Source organism: Ranitomeya variabilis, chromosome 1 (assembly GCF_051348905.1).
Source record: "Ranitomeya variabilis isolate aRanVar5 chromosome 1, aRanVar5.hap1, whole genome shotgun sequence".
Classification (NCBI taxonomy): Eukaryota; Metazoa; Chordata; class Amphibia; order Anura; family Dendrobatidae; genus Ranitomeya; species Ranitomeya variabilis.
In genome coordinates, this window is record NC_135232.1 from 1,036,839,095 (window position 1) to 1,036,857,342 (window position 18,248).

An 18,248-nucleotide genomic window follows, 5' to 3' on the forward strand; every position below is an offset into this window, starting at 1 on the left:
ATTAATAGCCTAGATAGGGACCATGGTTATTGCCCCCCCAGCTAAAAACATGGTTATTGCCCCCAGCCACCCCAGAAAAGGCACATCTGTAAGATGCGTCTATTCTGGCACTTAGCCTCTCTCTTCCCACTCCCCTGTAGCAGTGGGATGTGGGATAATAAAGGGTTAATGTCACCTTGCTATTGTAAGGTGACATTAAGCCTGGCTAATAATGGAGTGGTGTCAATGAGACACCTATCCATTATTAATCCAATAATATTAAAGGGTTAATAATACACACATTATGAATAAAGTAATTTATTGAAATAAATATACACATGGGGTTGTAAAATCTTTATTATACAATTAATCCACCTGAAGACCCTCGTTCTGTAAAAGAAAAAAAAGAAAAAAGCAACAATATCCCATACCTTTCTGCCGTTACAGTTACAGTCATTGGGACATGTAAAATCTGGGGAATGAATGGAATGCAGGGGAACATAGCATCGAAGACTTGCGGTGCTGCGCCCCCTGTTGGCATAAACTCATATGAACTCGAGCGTGGGAATTTTTATGAATATTTTCTCATAAAAAACTGGTGTGGGCTCCCGTGCAATTTTCTCCGCCAGAGTGGGAAAGCCAGTGACTGAGGGCAGATGTTTTTAGCCAGGGGGGGCCAATAACCATGGTCCCTCTCTAGGCTATTAATATCTGCCCTCAGTCACTGGCTTTCCCACTCTGGCGGAGAAAATTGTGCGGGAGCCCACGCCAGTTTTTTTCCGTGATTTAACCCTTTATTTTAACAGCTAGAGCCCCCAAATTTTGCACACACAAACTACTAACATTATTAGTGAGAAATATGCAAAAAAAAGGATATGAAATGGTTTACTGTACGTAAACCATGTCTCATATCCTGTCGGGTTTGATAAGGAGATGGCAAAAGCTGGCAATTGAATTACCGGCTCTTATGCTATCTAGCGCTGTATGAAATATAAATATATATATATATGTGTCTCACTGACATATATATACACTCACCGGCCACTTTATTAGGTACACCATGCTAGTAATGGGTTGGACCCCTTTTGCCTTCAGAACTGCCTCAATTCTTCGTGGCATAGATTCAACAAGGTGCTGGAAGCATTCCTCAGAGATTTTGGTCCATATTGACATGATGGCATCACACAGTTGCCGCAGATTTGTCGGCTGCACATCCCAAAGATGCTCCATACAAGGCAGGATGGATCCATGCTTTCATGTTGTTTACGCCAAATTCTGACCCTACCATCCGAATGTCGCAGCAGAAATCGAGACTCATCAGACCAAGCAACGTTTTTCCAATCTTCTACTGTCCAATTTCGATGAGCTTGTGCAAATTGTAGCCTCAGTTTCCTGTTCTTAGCTGAAAGGAGTGGTACCCGGTGTGGTCTTCTGCTGCTGTAGCCCATCTGCCTCAAAGTTCGACGCACTGTGCGTTCAGAGATGCTCTTAGGCCTACCTTGGTTGTAACGGGTGGCGATTTGAGTCACTGTTGCCTTTCTATCAGCTCGAACCAGTCTGCCCATTCTCCTCTGACCTCTGGCATCAACAAGGCATTTCCGCCCACAGAACTGCCGCTCACTGGATTTTTTTTCTTTTTCGGGCCATTCTCTGTAAACCCTAGAGATGGTTGTGCGTGAAAATCCCAGTAGATCAGCAGTTTCTGAAATACTCAGACCAGCCCTTCTGGCACCAACAACCATGCCACGTTCAAAGGCACTCAAATCACCTTTCTTCCCCATACTGATGCTCGGTTTGAACTGCAGGAGATTGTCTTGACCATGTCTACATGCCTAAATGCACTGAGTTGCCGCCATGTGATTGGCTGATTAGAAATTAAGTGTTAACAAGAAGTTGGACAGGTGTACCTAATAAAGTGGCCAGTGAGTGTATATATATATATATATATATATATATATATATATATATATACTGTATATATGTTTTCAGGAATATTTGAGCTCATGGATCCATTATATGTCCATTTTGCAAGGTTGCGAGAAAAAAACGCAGTATGGATGCCATACTGATTACATACGGAGGATGACATGCGTAAAATACGTAGCCACACCCTGCCTACGGATGACATACGGATCACTGTTTTGGGATAATTTCTGCGTACTACGCTTGTAAAAAATGGACCGTATTTCCCTACGCTGAGTGTGACGCCGGCCTAATAGGTGGCATTACAGTTCCTGTTCTCCTCCCCTCTGATGAGGATGTTTGCTTATTTAATTTCCCAGACGAGCACTGTCTGTATGGCCTATAAGTCTCCTTATGCCAACTTGGTGATCTCTACACGGAGAAACTTTACTTTTCAGACCATTATTGCTGAAACATTTAGCAGCAGATGATTTCTTCATATACTGCAGTTTCAAGATATCTCTGCGACTACACCACAGTATGATGATTCAATGAAGGCTTTAATGAGAGTCTGTGAAATATTCCATACTTTATGCCAATGATTATTGCCAAATACAGAAATCTTTACTTTTTGACTATCTGTAATCAGTCTTCTGTATGACAATTACTATTGCTTTCCTTGTGATAAAACTGACCTGAGGTTTTTGTTACCTGTGAAAAAAACATACGTGGAGCCAGTCTTGGATTCGTCCTTTTTGCAGCCGCGGCTGTCACAGTGCTGGGCCCAGCAAGTAAACTCTCCAGTGTCGGCTGCAGAGGAGTTCGTCAGGATCAGCTGCCCGTATTTGTCAAGTTGTTTCATGCTGGAAAGGAAACAAAGGACATGGTATAATAGAATTCCTCCGTGTGCTGTCTCATGCTCTAGCTACAGTATCATGATTGCTGAGATTTCTTCTTGATAAACTAAATTTAAATTATGGAAAATGCTGTGTACTGTTCGTAATATTACAAGAAACAATTAATAATACAGTGGTAGAAGAAGTGATTGACTACCCGCAAGTCACAATTAACGTGTTCCAATTTTACAGTACACTGTTCATTCAGGCAAATACAAGAAACATGGAAATCAAATATATGCTAACTCATATTTTGATCCTTTATGACCATTACTGGACCCAACCTTGTATTTGACAGAACAGAACTGATATAGGTTAATCCAGTCTCTAATCACAATACACAAAAGAAAGCTCCAGTGACAAATTCAGTTCTGCTACTTATTGACTCGGATATAAGCCGGGTATGCATTGTCCCCTAATACCTATTCTGGTATGCATAATTCCTCATCCCCATCCTGGTATGCATGGCTCCTTATTCCCATCCTTGTATGCATGCTTCTTATTCCCATCCTTGTCTGCATGGCTCTTTATTCCCATACTTGTCAGCATGGTACCTTATTCCCATCCTTGTATGTATGGTGCCCATGAGAAAAGCATAAAAAAACATCCTTCTTACATTCTCTGTGCGCCCTCGCAGCATCTCGTTCCAGTGCCAGCAGCTCCTGCGGCCGAATGATCACGTGTCCCCATTCACTAAGTTAATGAATATTCACCTCTCTCCATGCCTATGGGAGTGGAGAGAGGTGAATATTCATCATTACCTTAATGAGCGAGCACCCATGAGAGCCCGGCAGCTTCTGGAAGCCAGCGATTGCTGTTGACACTGTGCACACACTATAAGAGAAATGAATGTTCACTGCAAGTGCAGTGAATATTCAATTATTTTTAGCAGCAGGCACAGGCTTTAGCCGCAGCAGCTGGCTACTGCCTCCTGACACCCGCTGCTGTTGTGATCCTAATGGCAGAGGATCTCGGGGTCTTCAGCAAAGTCTGCAAACATAAAAACTAGCTCTTAGGGAGGTGGTAACTGAGCTGACCACATACCTGATCCTAGCCCACAACTAATAGCAGCCGGGGAACGTACCTACGTTGGTTCTAGACGTCTCGCGCCAGCCGGAGATCTAACTAACCCTTTCAGAGAAAATACAGACCTCACTTGCCTCCAGAGAAAGGTACCCCAAAGTAGATACAGGCCCCCAACAAATAATAACGGTGAGGTAAGAGGAAAGGACAAACGTAAGTATGAACTAGATTCAGCAAAGAGAGGCCCACTAAATAATAGCAGAAATATAGAAAGCGGACTTATGTGGTCAGCGAAAAACCCTACAAAAATATCCACGCTGAATATCCAAGAACCCCCGTACCGACTAACGGTATGGGGGGAGAATATCAGCCCCCTTCGAGCTTCCAGCAAAATCAGGAATCACATTATGAACAAGCTGGACAAAAAACAGAATAATACAAATAACAAAAAAACAAGAAAGCAGGACTTAGCTTAAGTTGCAAAAATCAGGACCAGTAGACAACAGCAACCAGACAAGGACTGATTACATGGATGCCAGGCAATGGACTAAGACTCCAGGAAGTTTAAATAGAAACACCCAGAGTCTTAACAAACCAGGTGACTACCAACCTGGGGAAAGAGATCCAAGAGCCATACCGCTAGTGACCACAAGAGGGAGCCAAAAAGTATAGTTCATAACAGTACCTCCCCTTTAAGGAGGGGTCACCGAACCCTCACCACGACCACCAGGGCGATCAGGATGGGCAGCGTGAAAGGCACGAACCAAATCGGCCACATGAACATCAGAGGCGACCACCCAGGAATTATCCTCCTGACCATAGCCCTTCCATTTGACCAGATACTGAAGCCTCCGTCTAGAGAGACGAGAATCTAAGATCTTCTCCACCACATACTCCAACTCGCCCTCAACCAAGACCGGAGCAGGAGGGTCAACAGCAGGAACCACAGGCACAATGTACCGCCGCAACAAAGACCTATGGAACACATTGTGAATGGCAAACGACACAGGAAGATCCAAACGAAAAAACACCGGATTAAGGACCTCCAAAATTCTATAAGGACCAATAAAGCGAGGCTTAAACTTAGGAGAGGAAACCTTCAGAGGGACAAACCGAGAAGACAACCAAACCAAATCCCCAACACGAAGTCGGGGACCCACACCGCGGCGGCGGTTGGCAAAACGCTGAGCCTTCTCCTGTGACAACTTCAAGTTGTCCACCACATGATTCCAAGTCCGCTGCAACCTATCAACCACGGAATCCACCCCAGGACAGTCAGAAGGCTCAACATGACCCGAGGAGAAACGAGGATGAAAACCAGAGTTGCAGAAAAATGGCGAAACCAAAGTAGCGGAACTAGCCCTATTATTGAGGGCAAACTCAGCCAATGGCAAGAAGGTCACCCAATCATCCTGATCCGCTGAAACAAAACATCTCAAATAAGCCTCCAGCGTCTGATTAGTTCGCTCCGTTTGGCCATTAGTCTGAGGATGAAAGGCAGACGAGAACGACAGATCAATGCCCATCTTAGCACAAAAAGATCGCCAGAATCTGGACACAAACTGGGATCCTCTGTCAGACACGATATTCTCAGGAATGCCGTGTAAACGAACCACATTCTGAAAAAACAAAGGAACCAGATCGGAAGAGGAAGGCATTTTAGGCAAGGGCACCAAATGGACCATCTTGGAAAAACGATCACACACCACCCAGATGACAGACATTCCCTGAGACACCGGAAGATCTGAAATGAAATCCATGGAAATGTGTGTCCAAGGCCTCTTCGGGACGGGCAAGGGCAAAAGCAACCCGCTGGCACGAGAACAGCAAGGCTTAGCCCGAGCACAAGTCCCACAGGACTGCACAAAAGAACGCACATTCCGTGACAAGGAAGGCCACCAAAAGGACCTAGCCACCAAATCTCTGGTACCAAAAATCCCAGGATGCCCTGCCAACACCGAGGAATGAACCTCGGAAATAACTCTGCTGGTCCATTTATCAGGAACAAACAGTCTATCAGGTGGACAAGAGTCAGGTCTACCAGCCTGAAATCTCTGCAACACACGTCGCAAATCAGGAGAAATGGCCGACAAAATCACTCCCTCTTTAAGAATACCAGCCGGCTCTGAGACTCCAGGAGAGTCAGGCACAAAGCTCCTAGAGAGAGCATCAGCCTTCACATTTTTCGAACCAGGCAGGTATGAGACCACAAAGTCAAAACGGGAGAAAAACAATGACCAGCGAGCCTGTCTAGGATTCAGGCGTTTAGCAGACTCGAGGTACATCAGATTTTTGTGATCAGTCAAGACCACCACACGATGCTTAGCTCCCTCGAGCCAATGACGCCACTCCTCAAATGCCCACTTCATGGCCAACAACTCCCGATTACCAACATCATAGTTCCGCTCAGCCAGCGAAAACTTCCTGGAAAAGAAAGCACATGGTTTCATCACAGAGCAACCAGAGCCTCTCTGCGACAAAACAGCTCCTGCACCGATCTCAGAAGCATCCACTTCAACCTGAAAGGGAAGTGAGACATCAGGCTGGCACAAAACAGGCACCGAAGTAAACCGGCGCTTCAGCTCCCGGAAGGCCTCAATGGCCGCAGGAGCCCAATTAGCGACATCAGAACCTTTCTTGGTCATATCCGTCAGAGGTTTAACAACGCTAGAAAAGTTAGCAATAAAACGACGGTAGAAATTAGCAAAACCCAAAAACTTCTGAAGACTCTTAACAGACGTGGGTTGAGTCCAATCATGAATAGCTCGGACCTTGACTGGGTCCATCTCCACAGCAGAAGGGGAAAAAATAAAACCCAAAAAAGACACCTTCTGCACTCCAAAGAGACACTTTGAGCCCTTCACAAGCAAAGCATTATCACGCAAAACCTGAAACACCATCCTGACCTGCTTTACATGAGAATCCCAATCATCAGAAAAAACTAAAATGTCATCCAGATAAACAATCACAAATTTATCTAGATACTTCTGGAAGATGTCATGCATAAAGGATTGAAACACTGAAGGAGCATTAGAGAGCCCAAAAGGCATCACCAAGTACTCAAAATGACCTTCGGGCGTATTAAATGCAGTTTTCCATTCATCTCCCTGCCTAATGCGCACAAGGTTGTACGCACCACGAAGATCTATCTTGGTGAACCAACAGGCACCCTTAATCCGAGCAAACAAGTCCGACAATAGTGGCAGAGGGTATTGAAATTTAACCGTGATTTTATTCAGAAGCCGATAGTCTATACAAGGTCTCAAAGATCCATCTTTCTTGGCCACAAAAAAGAATCCCGCACCAAGAGGGGAAGAGGATGGACGAATATGTCCTTTCTCCAAAGACTCCTTTATATAAGACCGCATCGCGGCATGCTCAGGTACCGACAGATTAAATAATCGTCCCTTAGGAAACTTACTACCAGGAATCAAATCTATAGCGCAGTCACAGTCCCTATGAGGAGGAAGAGCACTGGACCTGGACTCACTGAACACATCCTGATAGTCAAGCAAATACTCAGGAACTTCTGAAGGAGTGGAGGAAGCAATAGACACCGACGGGGAATCGCAATGAATTCCCTGACAACCCCAACTTGACACAGACATAGCCCTCCAATCCAGAACAGGATTATGAGCCTGTAACCATGGCAGACCCAAAACGACCAAATCATGCATCTTATGCAGAACAAGAAAACGAATCACCTCCCGATGTTCAGGAGTCATGCACATGGTCACTTGTGTCCAATACTGCGGTTTATTCTCCGCCAATGGCGTAGCATCAATTCCTCTAAGAGGAATAGGATTTTCCAAAGGCTCCAGGACAAAACCACAGCGCCTGGCAAACGACAGGTCCATAAGACTCAGGGCAGCGCCTGAATCCACAAACGCCATAACAGGGTAGGAAGACAATGAGCAAATTAAAGTCACAGACAAAATAAATTTAGGCTGCAAGTTACCAACGGCGACAGGACTAACAAACTTTGTTAGGCGTTTAGAGCATGCTGATATAACATGTGTAGAATCACCACAGTAAAAACACAACCCATTCTGACGTCTATGATTTTGCCGTTCAGTTCTAGTCTGAATTGTATCACATTGCATTAAATCAGGCGTCTGTTCAGACAACACCGCCAAAGGATTAGCGGATTTGCGCTCCCGCAAACGCCGATCAATCTGAATGGCCAGCGTCATAGAATCATTCAGACTTGTAGGAATGGGAAAGCCCACCATCACATTCTTAATGGTTTCAGAAAGGCCATTTCTGAAATTTGCGGCCAGAGCACACTCATTCCACTGAGTAAGCACGGACCATTTCCGAAATTTTTGGCAATACACTTCGGCTTCATCCTGGCCCTGAGAAATAGCCAGCAAAGCCTTCTCTGCCTGAATTTCAAGATTGGGCTCCTCATAAAGCAATCCGAGCGCCAGAAAAAACGCATCAATATTCGCCAATGCCGGATCTCCTGGCGCCAATGAGAAAGCCCAATCCTGAGGGTCGCCCCGCAAGAAGGAGATAACAATTTTAACTTGCTGAGCTGAGTCTCCAGACGAACGAGGTCTCAAAGATAGAAACAATTTACAATTATTCCTAAAATTCCTAAATTTAAATCGATCTCCAGAGAACAGCTCAGGAATAGGAATCTTAGGTTCTGACATAGGACTGCTAGTAACAAAATCCTGAATGCCCTGCACACGAGCAGCAAGCTGATCCACACTAGTAATCAGAGTTTGCACATTCATGTCTGCAGCAGAGTTTCAAGCCATTCAGAGATAAAGGGGAAGGAAGAAAAAAAAAAAAAAAAAAAAAACTCAGAACTTCTTTTCTTTTAATCCCACTTCTGCAATGCATTAACTATTCACTGGCCTGGCATACTGTTGTGATCCTAATGGCAGAGGATCTCGGGGTCTTCAGCAAAGTCTGCAAACATAAAAACTAGCTCTTAGGGAGGTGGTAACTGAGCTGACCACATACCTGATCCTAGCCCACAACTAATAGCAGCCGGGGAACGTACCTACGTTGGTTCTAGACGTCTCGCGCCAGCCGGAGATCTAACTAACCCTTTCAGAGAAAATACAGACCTCACTTGCCTCCAGAGAAAGGTACCCCAAAGTAGATACAGGCCCCCAACAAATAATAACGGTGAGGTAAGAGGAAAGGACAAACGTAAGTATGAACTAGATTCAGCAAAGAGAGGCCCACTAAATAATAGCAGAAATATAGAAAGCGGACTTATGTGGTCAGCGAAAAACCCTACAAAAATATCCACGCTGAATATCCAAGAACCCCCGTACCGACTAACGGTATGGGGGGAGAATATCAGCCCCCTTCGAGCTTCCAGCAAAATCAGGAATCACATTATGAACAAGCTGGACAAAAAACAGAATAATACAAATAACAAAAAAACAAGAAAGCAGGACTTAGCTTAAGTTGCAAAAATCAGGACCAGTAGACAACAGCAACCAGACAAGGACTGATTACATGGATGCCAGGCAATGGACTAAGACTCCAGGAAGTTTAAATAGAAACACCCAGAGTCTTAACGAACCAGGTGACTACCAACCTGGGGAAAGAGATCCAAGAGCCATACCGCTAGTGACCACAAGAGGGAGCCAAAAAGTATAGTTCATAACACGCTGCTCCCCCTCCCCCACTGTCTTCTGCGACAATGACTTGTGTATAAGGGGTCTGTCTCTATAAGGATGGCTCTAAAAGGATAACAGCAGAAATATGCCAGAAAAATAACCCCTTGCTATAGATGCTTCATCATCATCATCATCATCATCATCATCATCATCATCATCATTATTATTATTACTATGCTTCGTTATTGCTATCAATCTGACAATCTGCTTCATCCTCAGGTATGTCCGCTGGCTGCAACCCCAATCCCATCACCGTCACCCAAGTTTCCTGATCCTTCTCACCCTGTATCCATCTGCTATTCCTTTCCTGGTATGTCCGCTGGCTGCTATTACTGTGTTGTTTTTTGTTGTTTTTCCCCCACACAGTTGGCTTTATCTGTCCATTTGGATTCGAATATTTCCTGTTTGTATTTTTGCTTCTGACTTCTAATTAATCCCTTTCTGTGTCTGTGGTCAGTCTACCTGCTGCCCCTCCCTCCTGATCACACCTGGCCTATTTCATGTGCACTTAACCAATTATAAATTCAGAGTCACAGGTCTGTCTGACCATGGTCTGTCTCTATAAGGATGGCTCTAAAAGGATAACAGCAGAAATATGCCAGAAATGAGCCAGAAGCGAAGAGAAGGTACGACTAACCACTGTTAATAAATGTACTACATTTCTTTCCCTTTCCACCACACTTACTCTCATCATGCTGACATACGCTCTAACAGTTTTGGCTCTGTTACTCCTCACTCTCCTTCACTATCCCCAAACCCCAGCACTCTCTAACCCAGTAATAATCTCTCCTTCCCTCTTGCCTCCCCACCAGACATCCTCCGCTGACCTGCTCCTCAACCTCAGATCTCTCCTAATAAAACACAAAACAAGCCTGCCACTCTCCTTCTCCCACCTGCTCTGTCTCTCTCTGCTTCTCCTCACTGCTGGCAACACATCTCCCAATCCTGGACCCCCACAGCTCATACCTCCCATTACTACCCCCTCCTATCGCTCCCAATCCAATATAAACACCCGAAATCTTGCCCACCTCAAATCCGTGCCCATGACGCCAACCCCCCTGCACCCTCTCTCTGGATCACTATGGAATGCCTGCTCCATCTGCATTAAACTCCATGTGATTCACGACCTCATTACCTCTCGTAATCTTTCCTTTCTGGGCATCACCGAAACATGGCTGACACCCTCTGACACAGCCTCCCCCTTGCTGCACTGTTACGGTGGCCTCCACTTCACCCACACTCCTCGCCCTGGCAACAAACATGGTGGAGTGGGCCTTCTCCTTTCTTCCAACTGTACCTTTAACCCAATCCCACCTCTACCCTCCCTTATACTCCCCTCTTTTGAAGTCCACTCTGTCCGCATCTACTCCCCCTACAACCTCCAAATGGCCATCATATACCGACCTCCGGGCCTGACCACTGCCTTTACAGACCAAGTCTCCACCTGGCTCCTTCACTTTTTGTCTGCTGACATTCCCACCATCATCATGGGTGACTTTAACATCCCCATTGACACCCATCAGTCAGCAGCCTCCAAACTCCTGTCCCTTACTTCATCTTTTGGACTTACTCAGTGGTCCTCCTCCGCCACGCACACAGATGGACATACATTAGACCTGGTCTTCACCTGTCTCTGCTCCCTATCTAACTTCACAACCTCCCCTCCCCTTCCATCTGACCACCATCTACTCACTTTCTCATCCCTGTCCTCCTCACGTGTCATCCATGTCCAGCAACATGCGCACCCCGCAGAAACCTTGCACACCTTGACACCCACAGGCTCTTTGACTCTATCCTACCACTAGCATCCATATCCTCACTCCACGACACAGACACTGCCACTAGTTTCTACAATGTCACTCTTGCATCAGCCATCGACTTGATCGCCCCTGTCATGCATAGCAAAGTGCGACAAACCAATAGACAACCCTGACATAATAACATCACTAAAAAGCTTTGGCAAGTATCCAGAATTGCAGAACGGTGTTGGAAGAAAACGCATTCGCAAGATGATTTCACTGCCCTCAAACATGCAACACTTGCATTCAAATCAGCTCCCACCTCTGCTAAACAGGCCTATTTTTACATCCCTCATATCTTCTTTATCCCACAACCCCAAACAGTTGTTCAACACTTTAACTCCCTCCTCCGCCCACCACTGCCCCCTCCGAGTTCCCTAATCGTTGCCGAGGACTTTGCCACGCACTTCAAAAATAAGATAGACCAAACAAGGCAAGTCTTTGTTGTCAAACCACCACAACCCCTTTGTATACCAGACCAATGTCCTAACCCCATAACTTCCCCCTCCAAAATCACTGAAGGGGAGCTTGCTCATCTCTCCAAATCACACCTCAACACTTGTGTGCTTGACCCCATCCCATCCCACCTCCTCCTCAACCTCACCACCACACTAATCCCATCCCTAACCCATCTCTTCAACCTATCACTAACTTCTAGTACCTTCCCCTCTGCTTTCAAACATGCCACATTCACACCTATCCTCAAAAAGCCATCCCTTGACCCAAGCGCTATGTCCAGCTATTGCACCATATCTTTGCTCCCATTTGCTTCCAAACTCTTTGAGCAGCAAGTCCATGCTGAACTTTCCTCTCACTTTGCATCTAACTCTCTCTTCGACAACCTACAATCTGGCTTACAGCATAAAGGAGGTCTGTGTTGAGGTCATAGTTCATAAGGAAGGTCAGCATGGCAGTTATAGTTCATTAGAGAGGACAGTGAGATGTTTACAATTTTTAAGGGACAGTGTGGAGGCCATGTATCCTAAGGTTGACAGTGTGGGGTTAATATTTTGTAAAGAAACATAGTGAGGGGCAACTATTTATTCAGGGGCACAGCTTAGGAGATATTTTTATTCATGGGACATTAAAATGATATTTATAAGGGTGTGAAGGAAGAAATTAAGAAAGGTTCTCCATTTTGTGCTTTTCGACTCCATTTTGTTGTTTTGATATAAATTTTGTTAGTAGGCTAAAATTTACAGCTGTTATGAGACCTTGATGAGACCTTGATTGTTACAATCTAAACAGAATATGAGACTAAGAGTGTATTGTTCTATGAAGCTTTGACGCACAGATTGTTCCTGCATTCTTATAGGCTAAGAACCGTGAGCGTGTTCTTATGCTGATTGGTTGAAGTATAATTTCTATGACTATGAAAACTCATACTCATTAAACGGAGGGGAGAGATCAGCTTGATCCCCCCCAAACAGAGACACACGTCTCCGTCTGGTCATTTTCAGTTGCAGGCAACACCTTGTATATTAATTTGGAAATCACTGGGTTAACCGTGAAGAATCACTTTAGATCCTCCCTCAACAGTTGGCGCCCAACGTGGGGCTCCAAGCAGGAACGCCTCTGCCCCCCGGTGGACAACAAGACAAAGGACCCTCGGACCGGACGCAGGCACTGGAAAATTGGGACTGATCATGACCCACAACAACCACGGTAAGTTGGCAGTTATACTGTCCAGACTGACCATTTGGTGTGGTTTTCCTGTGTTTGTTGCTGCAAAGAGGATCTGAGGTTTGTCCCCGGAGGTGGGATGATTTTTGGGTGAAATCATATAGAGGTATAGTTCCGTTGGAAGCCCAGTGCTCGAACCGTACCTCATAAGGGACGGACACCCCGGATTGACCAGTGATGTAATTCTCTTTACAGTCAAAATATCCTGAATTCCTGATCACTGTTAGAATCAGGCGCGGTGAGGTGATCGAAGATTGGGTAGGATACGTAACTCAGGTTTATATAGATTTAAATATATCCAGAGGTATCCGGAGGGTTTAGTCTAAGACGCCCTCCTCCTTTCACTGAGTACCGCGATTTTGGGTTGTCTCAGCGGGGGACAGGTAAAAACCCTAGTGGAATAGACTATACGGCCGCTCTAGTATCTATACACGACTAAGAAGGATATTTAACTCTAAAGGTGAATCAGTTTCCGTGGAAGAAGAAGACTTTGAATTGTGTGATGAAAATTTGATATTGTTAGCCCAAAGAAGGGAAAAGAAATCTGTCAGGAATGCAGGGAAAATATTCTCAATCTGGCATGTGAAATGTGTGATGAAGATTTTGTAGAAATTAATTAAGTCTGAGAACTGCTGTATTTCGTTTTTGTGTGAAAGTTATTTTTAAAATATCCGATGGGCGGGGGGAGTCATACAGCTGCGTTATGGCTGTCTTCTGTGCTGAGGAATGCTGTGATTCTTCCTATCTCCGTGTTTCTGGTAGGGAGGGGCAGCAGCATGTGGCTGCGCTCTTGAGTCTCTATTTTCTCAGTGTAGTACGCTCTGGTAGATTTGTGTTTTGTTTAAGGCGACAATATTGTTTTGAAGTACAAAGAAAATATTGTAAATTGAAAGTGAAATCTGGTTGTGCCCCTCAATCCCAAAGCACCAATATATACTTGGTTGCCAAAACTTAGTGCGCCTCCATCCTATGATCCGGCTGCGTGGATCTGTGATGTATGCGGAGTTACTGATTCTCAGTGTAGAGAGGTCTGTTACAATTGTGGAGCGAGGAGATCCGGGGTTGTAGCCCCCACCTTTCCCTTGCTAAAGGCTGACGGCACTTATCAGCCACCGCCAGCACCAGCTCCGCCATGCTGGAGGACTGGCTGCAGTGATTTCACAGAAAGGTGGACCCATGATACAGGAAGAATCTAATTGATATATACAAACTTATGGCCAGGTAGAAACAGGACAAGGGGGAGACTGCCGAGAAGTTTTATGGGCGTCTTATGGTAGTGTTTAAAGATTTGGGATTCTCATTGTATAATAAAGCCCATTCACACCTTTTTGTGGCAGCTTTAATGTCCGGCCTTAAATCTGAATTCAAAGAGGCAATAATGTCGGTCAGACCCGATATTGAGACTTCCACTCCGGATGATGCATTAAAAGTAATTAAAAGTTTTCAAAAGAATTTAGCACGTTCTGCATCAATAGGAAAATCAAGGGTTAAAACTGTAGCTGCAGCAGTCTCTGCTCCAATTCCAGCCTTTCCTGACAGCAAATGGCCACCCCTTTGAACATGCTGAGGCAGTCCAGCAACTTATGAATGCACTACAGCTTCCCACCCAAGCAGGCATCATAAAGGTAAAGGCACATACCAAAGGCACTGATGGACGGACAAAGGGTAACGCACTGGTAGACCAGGCTGCCAAGAAAGCAGCAGGCACTCCTGTAGCCTTTCAAGTACATCACCTAGACACCCCACCATCTCCACTTGTGTTGAAAGACATCTTAGCCCGGTTACAAGAACAGGCAAGTAAGGAGGAGGAAAAATAGGTGGCAAAAGATAGGGGCTTGCTCTGATACCGTCACTGGACTATGGGGGAGGGGTGAAAAGGTCTGCCTACCACAGGTACTGTACCCAATGATGGCACAGGTTCTGCATGGGAATGTGCACCACTCGAAGACGGCCATGTGTGACACCCTACAGAAACAATGGATTGCCCCCGAGTTTTCCACCTGTGCAGAAAGGCAGGTACAGAGCTGCATGATATGTGCCACACATAATCAGGGTAGGACAGTGAAAACCCCATCCAAACACACTCCCCGGCCCTTTAACCAATTCCAGAGACTGCAGAATGATTATATTCAGTTACCTAGGGTAGGGACGTATGAGTATGTGTTGGTCTGCATTGATTTATTTTCAGGTTGGTCAGAAGCCTACCCAGTTGCCAAAGCTACGGCTAAGACAACGGCGAAGAAATTGATGGCTGAGATCATATGCAGGTATGGAGTTCCTGAAGTCATTGAAAGCGATCAGGGTTCCCATTTTACTGGAGAGATCATGTCAGAGGCAATGGCAGAGACTGGTAAACCATGGACAGAATGTTTCCCTCTAGCTTTGTTTTTAGTAAGATATACCCCAAACAGGAAGACAGGACTGTCACCGTATGAGATTCTGTTTGGCAGGAGCCCCAGTCTTGAATGTTTCTTTCCATAACAGTTGCAGCTCAAGTACCAGGACTTGACTAGCTATGTGCAGGCCTTACATAGACACCTTGCCAAAGTGCATTTAACTGTCTTCAGTTCTCTTCCAGACTCAGACAAGGTTCCTGGACACCATCCCTTTGTGCCAGGAGACCTGGTGTATGTGAAAAAGTTTGTGGGCAGAGATTGTCTCCAGACAAGATTTGAAGGACCCCACACGGTGATTCTGGTCACTCCCACTGCAGTAAAACTTGATGGAAAGAGCACCTGGATCCACGCCTCACACTGTAAAAGAGACCGAACCAGTGTTTAGTCACAGTAGTGACTGAAGGGAAATGTTGCTGTTGTTTTTGATCCTGGAACTGAGGGCCATCCTTGCCCCTACCTTTTCGGCCCCTATTGCAAAAATAAGAATTCTGGTCCCACTATTCTCTGGGTAAACCTGACAGCCCCGGTAAATATCTGGCGATTTGATTTCTGTGATGTAGTCAAGTGCCTCGAGACTGAACGGGTGGTAGAGGGAATCATCCAGTTTTATAAATGTGTTACCAGAAATGATAACAATAACTGTTATTATTGGACAGATGCTGCCTGGAATACGGGAGATGATTGGGGATATAAACCTAGTGAAGCCATATTCCCAAGGATGGGACGGGTAGGAGTCTTCGTGGGAGAATGCATCTAACTGCCCTTCTGCAACCACTTAGGGGCTGTAAATGGGGTAAAAGTTGTCACCCCCTCCTCCTAAATCTCGAAAGCCCCCAATCTGCTGACCTGCAGACATTTGTACTGGGAAGGCATTATAATTATGTATTTAGTAGTGGATACCATGGGAATTTAGGCCATATACAGCTCCAGGATATTAGTTTCAGACCAACCAAAGCCCCTGTTACCAGTACACCTAAAATAAGCCCAGGTGAGCGTTTGCAAAATGTAGTTAATGAAGTGATCCCCATTCCAGGTCTCAGTTGGCAAGAGGTTTTCTCCATAGAAACACAAACAGCCCCAAGGAAAAACTTGTGGTTAGAATGGGTGAGATACAATGTAAGAGTCCAGAATATCTCTGTAGGATGTATTGCTTGTGCTGCTGCGAATACACATCTCTACACACATGCATTGCTTTTTCCTGATGACAAAACCACCGCCTGTGTCATGAATTTGTTGAAAGGTTTGAAGTCCACTGATTGCCCAGATTATGTCCCACTAATTCATAAGGAACCTAAACTAAAGGTCCCAGGAGAAGTAACCGTACAAGTTTCTGCAAAGAGAACAGTTCTCTAGATACTGATTTGCTAATTAAACATACACAATATATGTACACCAAAGATACCTGATGAACCTACCAGAAAGAGAAGTTTTGATCAGCTCCACATGAGTTATGAAGAAGATCCACTAGTATATATTTATGCCATTGGAGGGCCAAGGGGGGTGCCTGACCAGTTTAAAGCCCAGATCCCACAAGTGCAGATTAATAAAAATGTTGAATGGATCAAATATATATATTACAGTGAACAAAGATTTGTCAATTATAGCTGTGATGCCTTCCAGGGTATAGTTGAGGATTTGGGCCCTAAGGGTACCGTCACACAGTGAAATTTCCATCGCTACGACGGCACGATTCGTGACATTCTAGCGATATCGTTACGATATCGCTGTGTCTGACACGCTACTGCGATCAGACATCACGCTGAGAATCGTACGTCGTAGCAGATCGTTTGGAACTTTCTTTCGTCGCTTGATCACCCGCTGACATCGCTGGATCGTTGTGTGTGACAGCGATCCAGCGATGTGTTCGCTTGTAACCAGGGTAAACATCGGGTAACTAAGCGCAGGGCCGCGCTTAGTAACCCGATGTTTACCCTGGTTACAAGCGTAAACGTAAAAAAACCAAACAGTACATACTCACATTCCGGTGTCTGTCCTCCGGCGTCTCAGCTTCTCTGCACTGTGTGAGCGCCTGCCAGCCGGAAAGCGAGCACAGCGGTGACGCGGTGACGTCACCGCTCTGCTTTCCGGCCGCTGTGCTTACACAGTGCAGAGAAGCTGAGACGCCGGGGACAGACACCGGAATGTAAGTATGTACTGTTTGTTTTTTTTACGTTAACGCTGGTAACCAGGGTAAACATCGGGTTACTAAGCGCGGCCCTGCGCTTAGTAACCCGATGTTTACCCTGGTTGCTCGGGGACTTCGGCATCGCTCCAGCGCCGTGATTGCAAAGTGTGACCGCAGTCTACGACGCTGGAGCGATATTCATACGACGCTGCGACGTCACGAATCGTGCCGTCGCAGCGATGGAAATTTCACTGTGTGACGGTACCCTAACACTTGTATGACCCGTGCTGCAACCCGACCTAAGAGAATTACACTGAATCCTGTCCAGACAAGATCACATGCAGTGATATAAGAAGCTGACACAGGATTGTGGTTGGTGGATAGTGGAGACATTAACTTTTGGGAGTAGGCTGACAGTAATCCTTTTGGGAAGGAGCTGTAGACCAGCATGTCATGTCGCCCCCACCACCAGAGAACCAACCACATCAGGTAGGGTAAGACAGATACAGGAGTATTATCCCTGGAGGCCCTCTGACTAGCTAGCTATGCTAAAACAATTGGCTGACCCTGAGAACCAACCTTTCTCATTTTACAAACAAATAATGACAATATGATAGATGTATAAGTACACCTGGGCAGGCCTAGGTAGTTAGTGAAAGCAATCCCGACTGGCATCTTCCTCAAACAAGAAGTAGACCCACCAGAGTATGATGGTACTGATCCAAGGGAGATCCCTAAGTATGTCCCCCTCAAGAGAGTAGACAGAACCCCCCATTCTCAGATGATGCTAAGAGATTTAG

General features: G+C 45.5%; 1 protein-coding gene across 1 annotated transcript in view; it reads right to left on the bottom strand.

The window, feature by feature from the left end:
- PDGFRL (platelet derived growth factor receptor like) overlaps nucleotides 1–18,248 on the bottom strand; it is a 277,185-nt gene that overhangs the window by 93,490 nt on the left and 165,447 nt on the right. Inside the window, exon 3 of the mRNA XM_077279675.1 lies at nucleotides 2,593–2,744. Coding sequence (XP_077135790.1) covers nucleotides 2,593–2,744 — 152 coding nt within the window. The remainder of the gene's footprint in view (nucleotides 1–2,592; nucleotides 2,745–18,248) is intronic.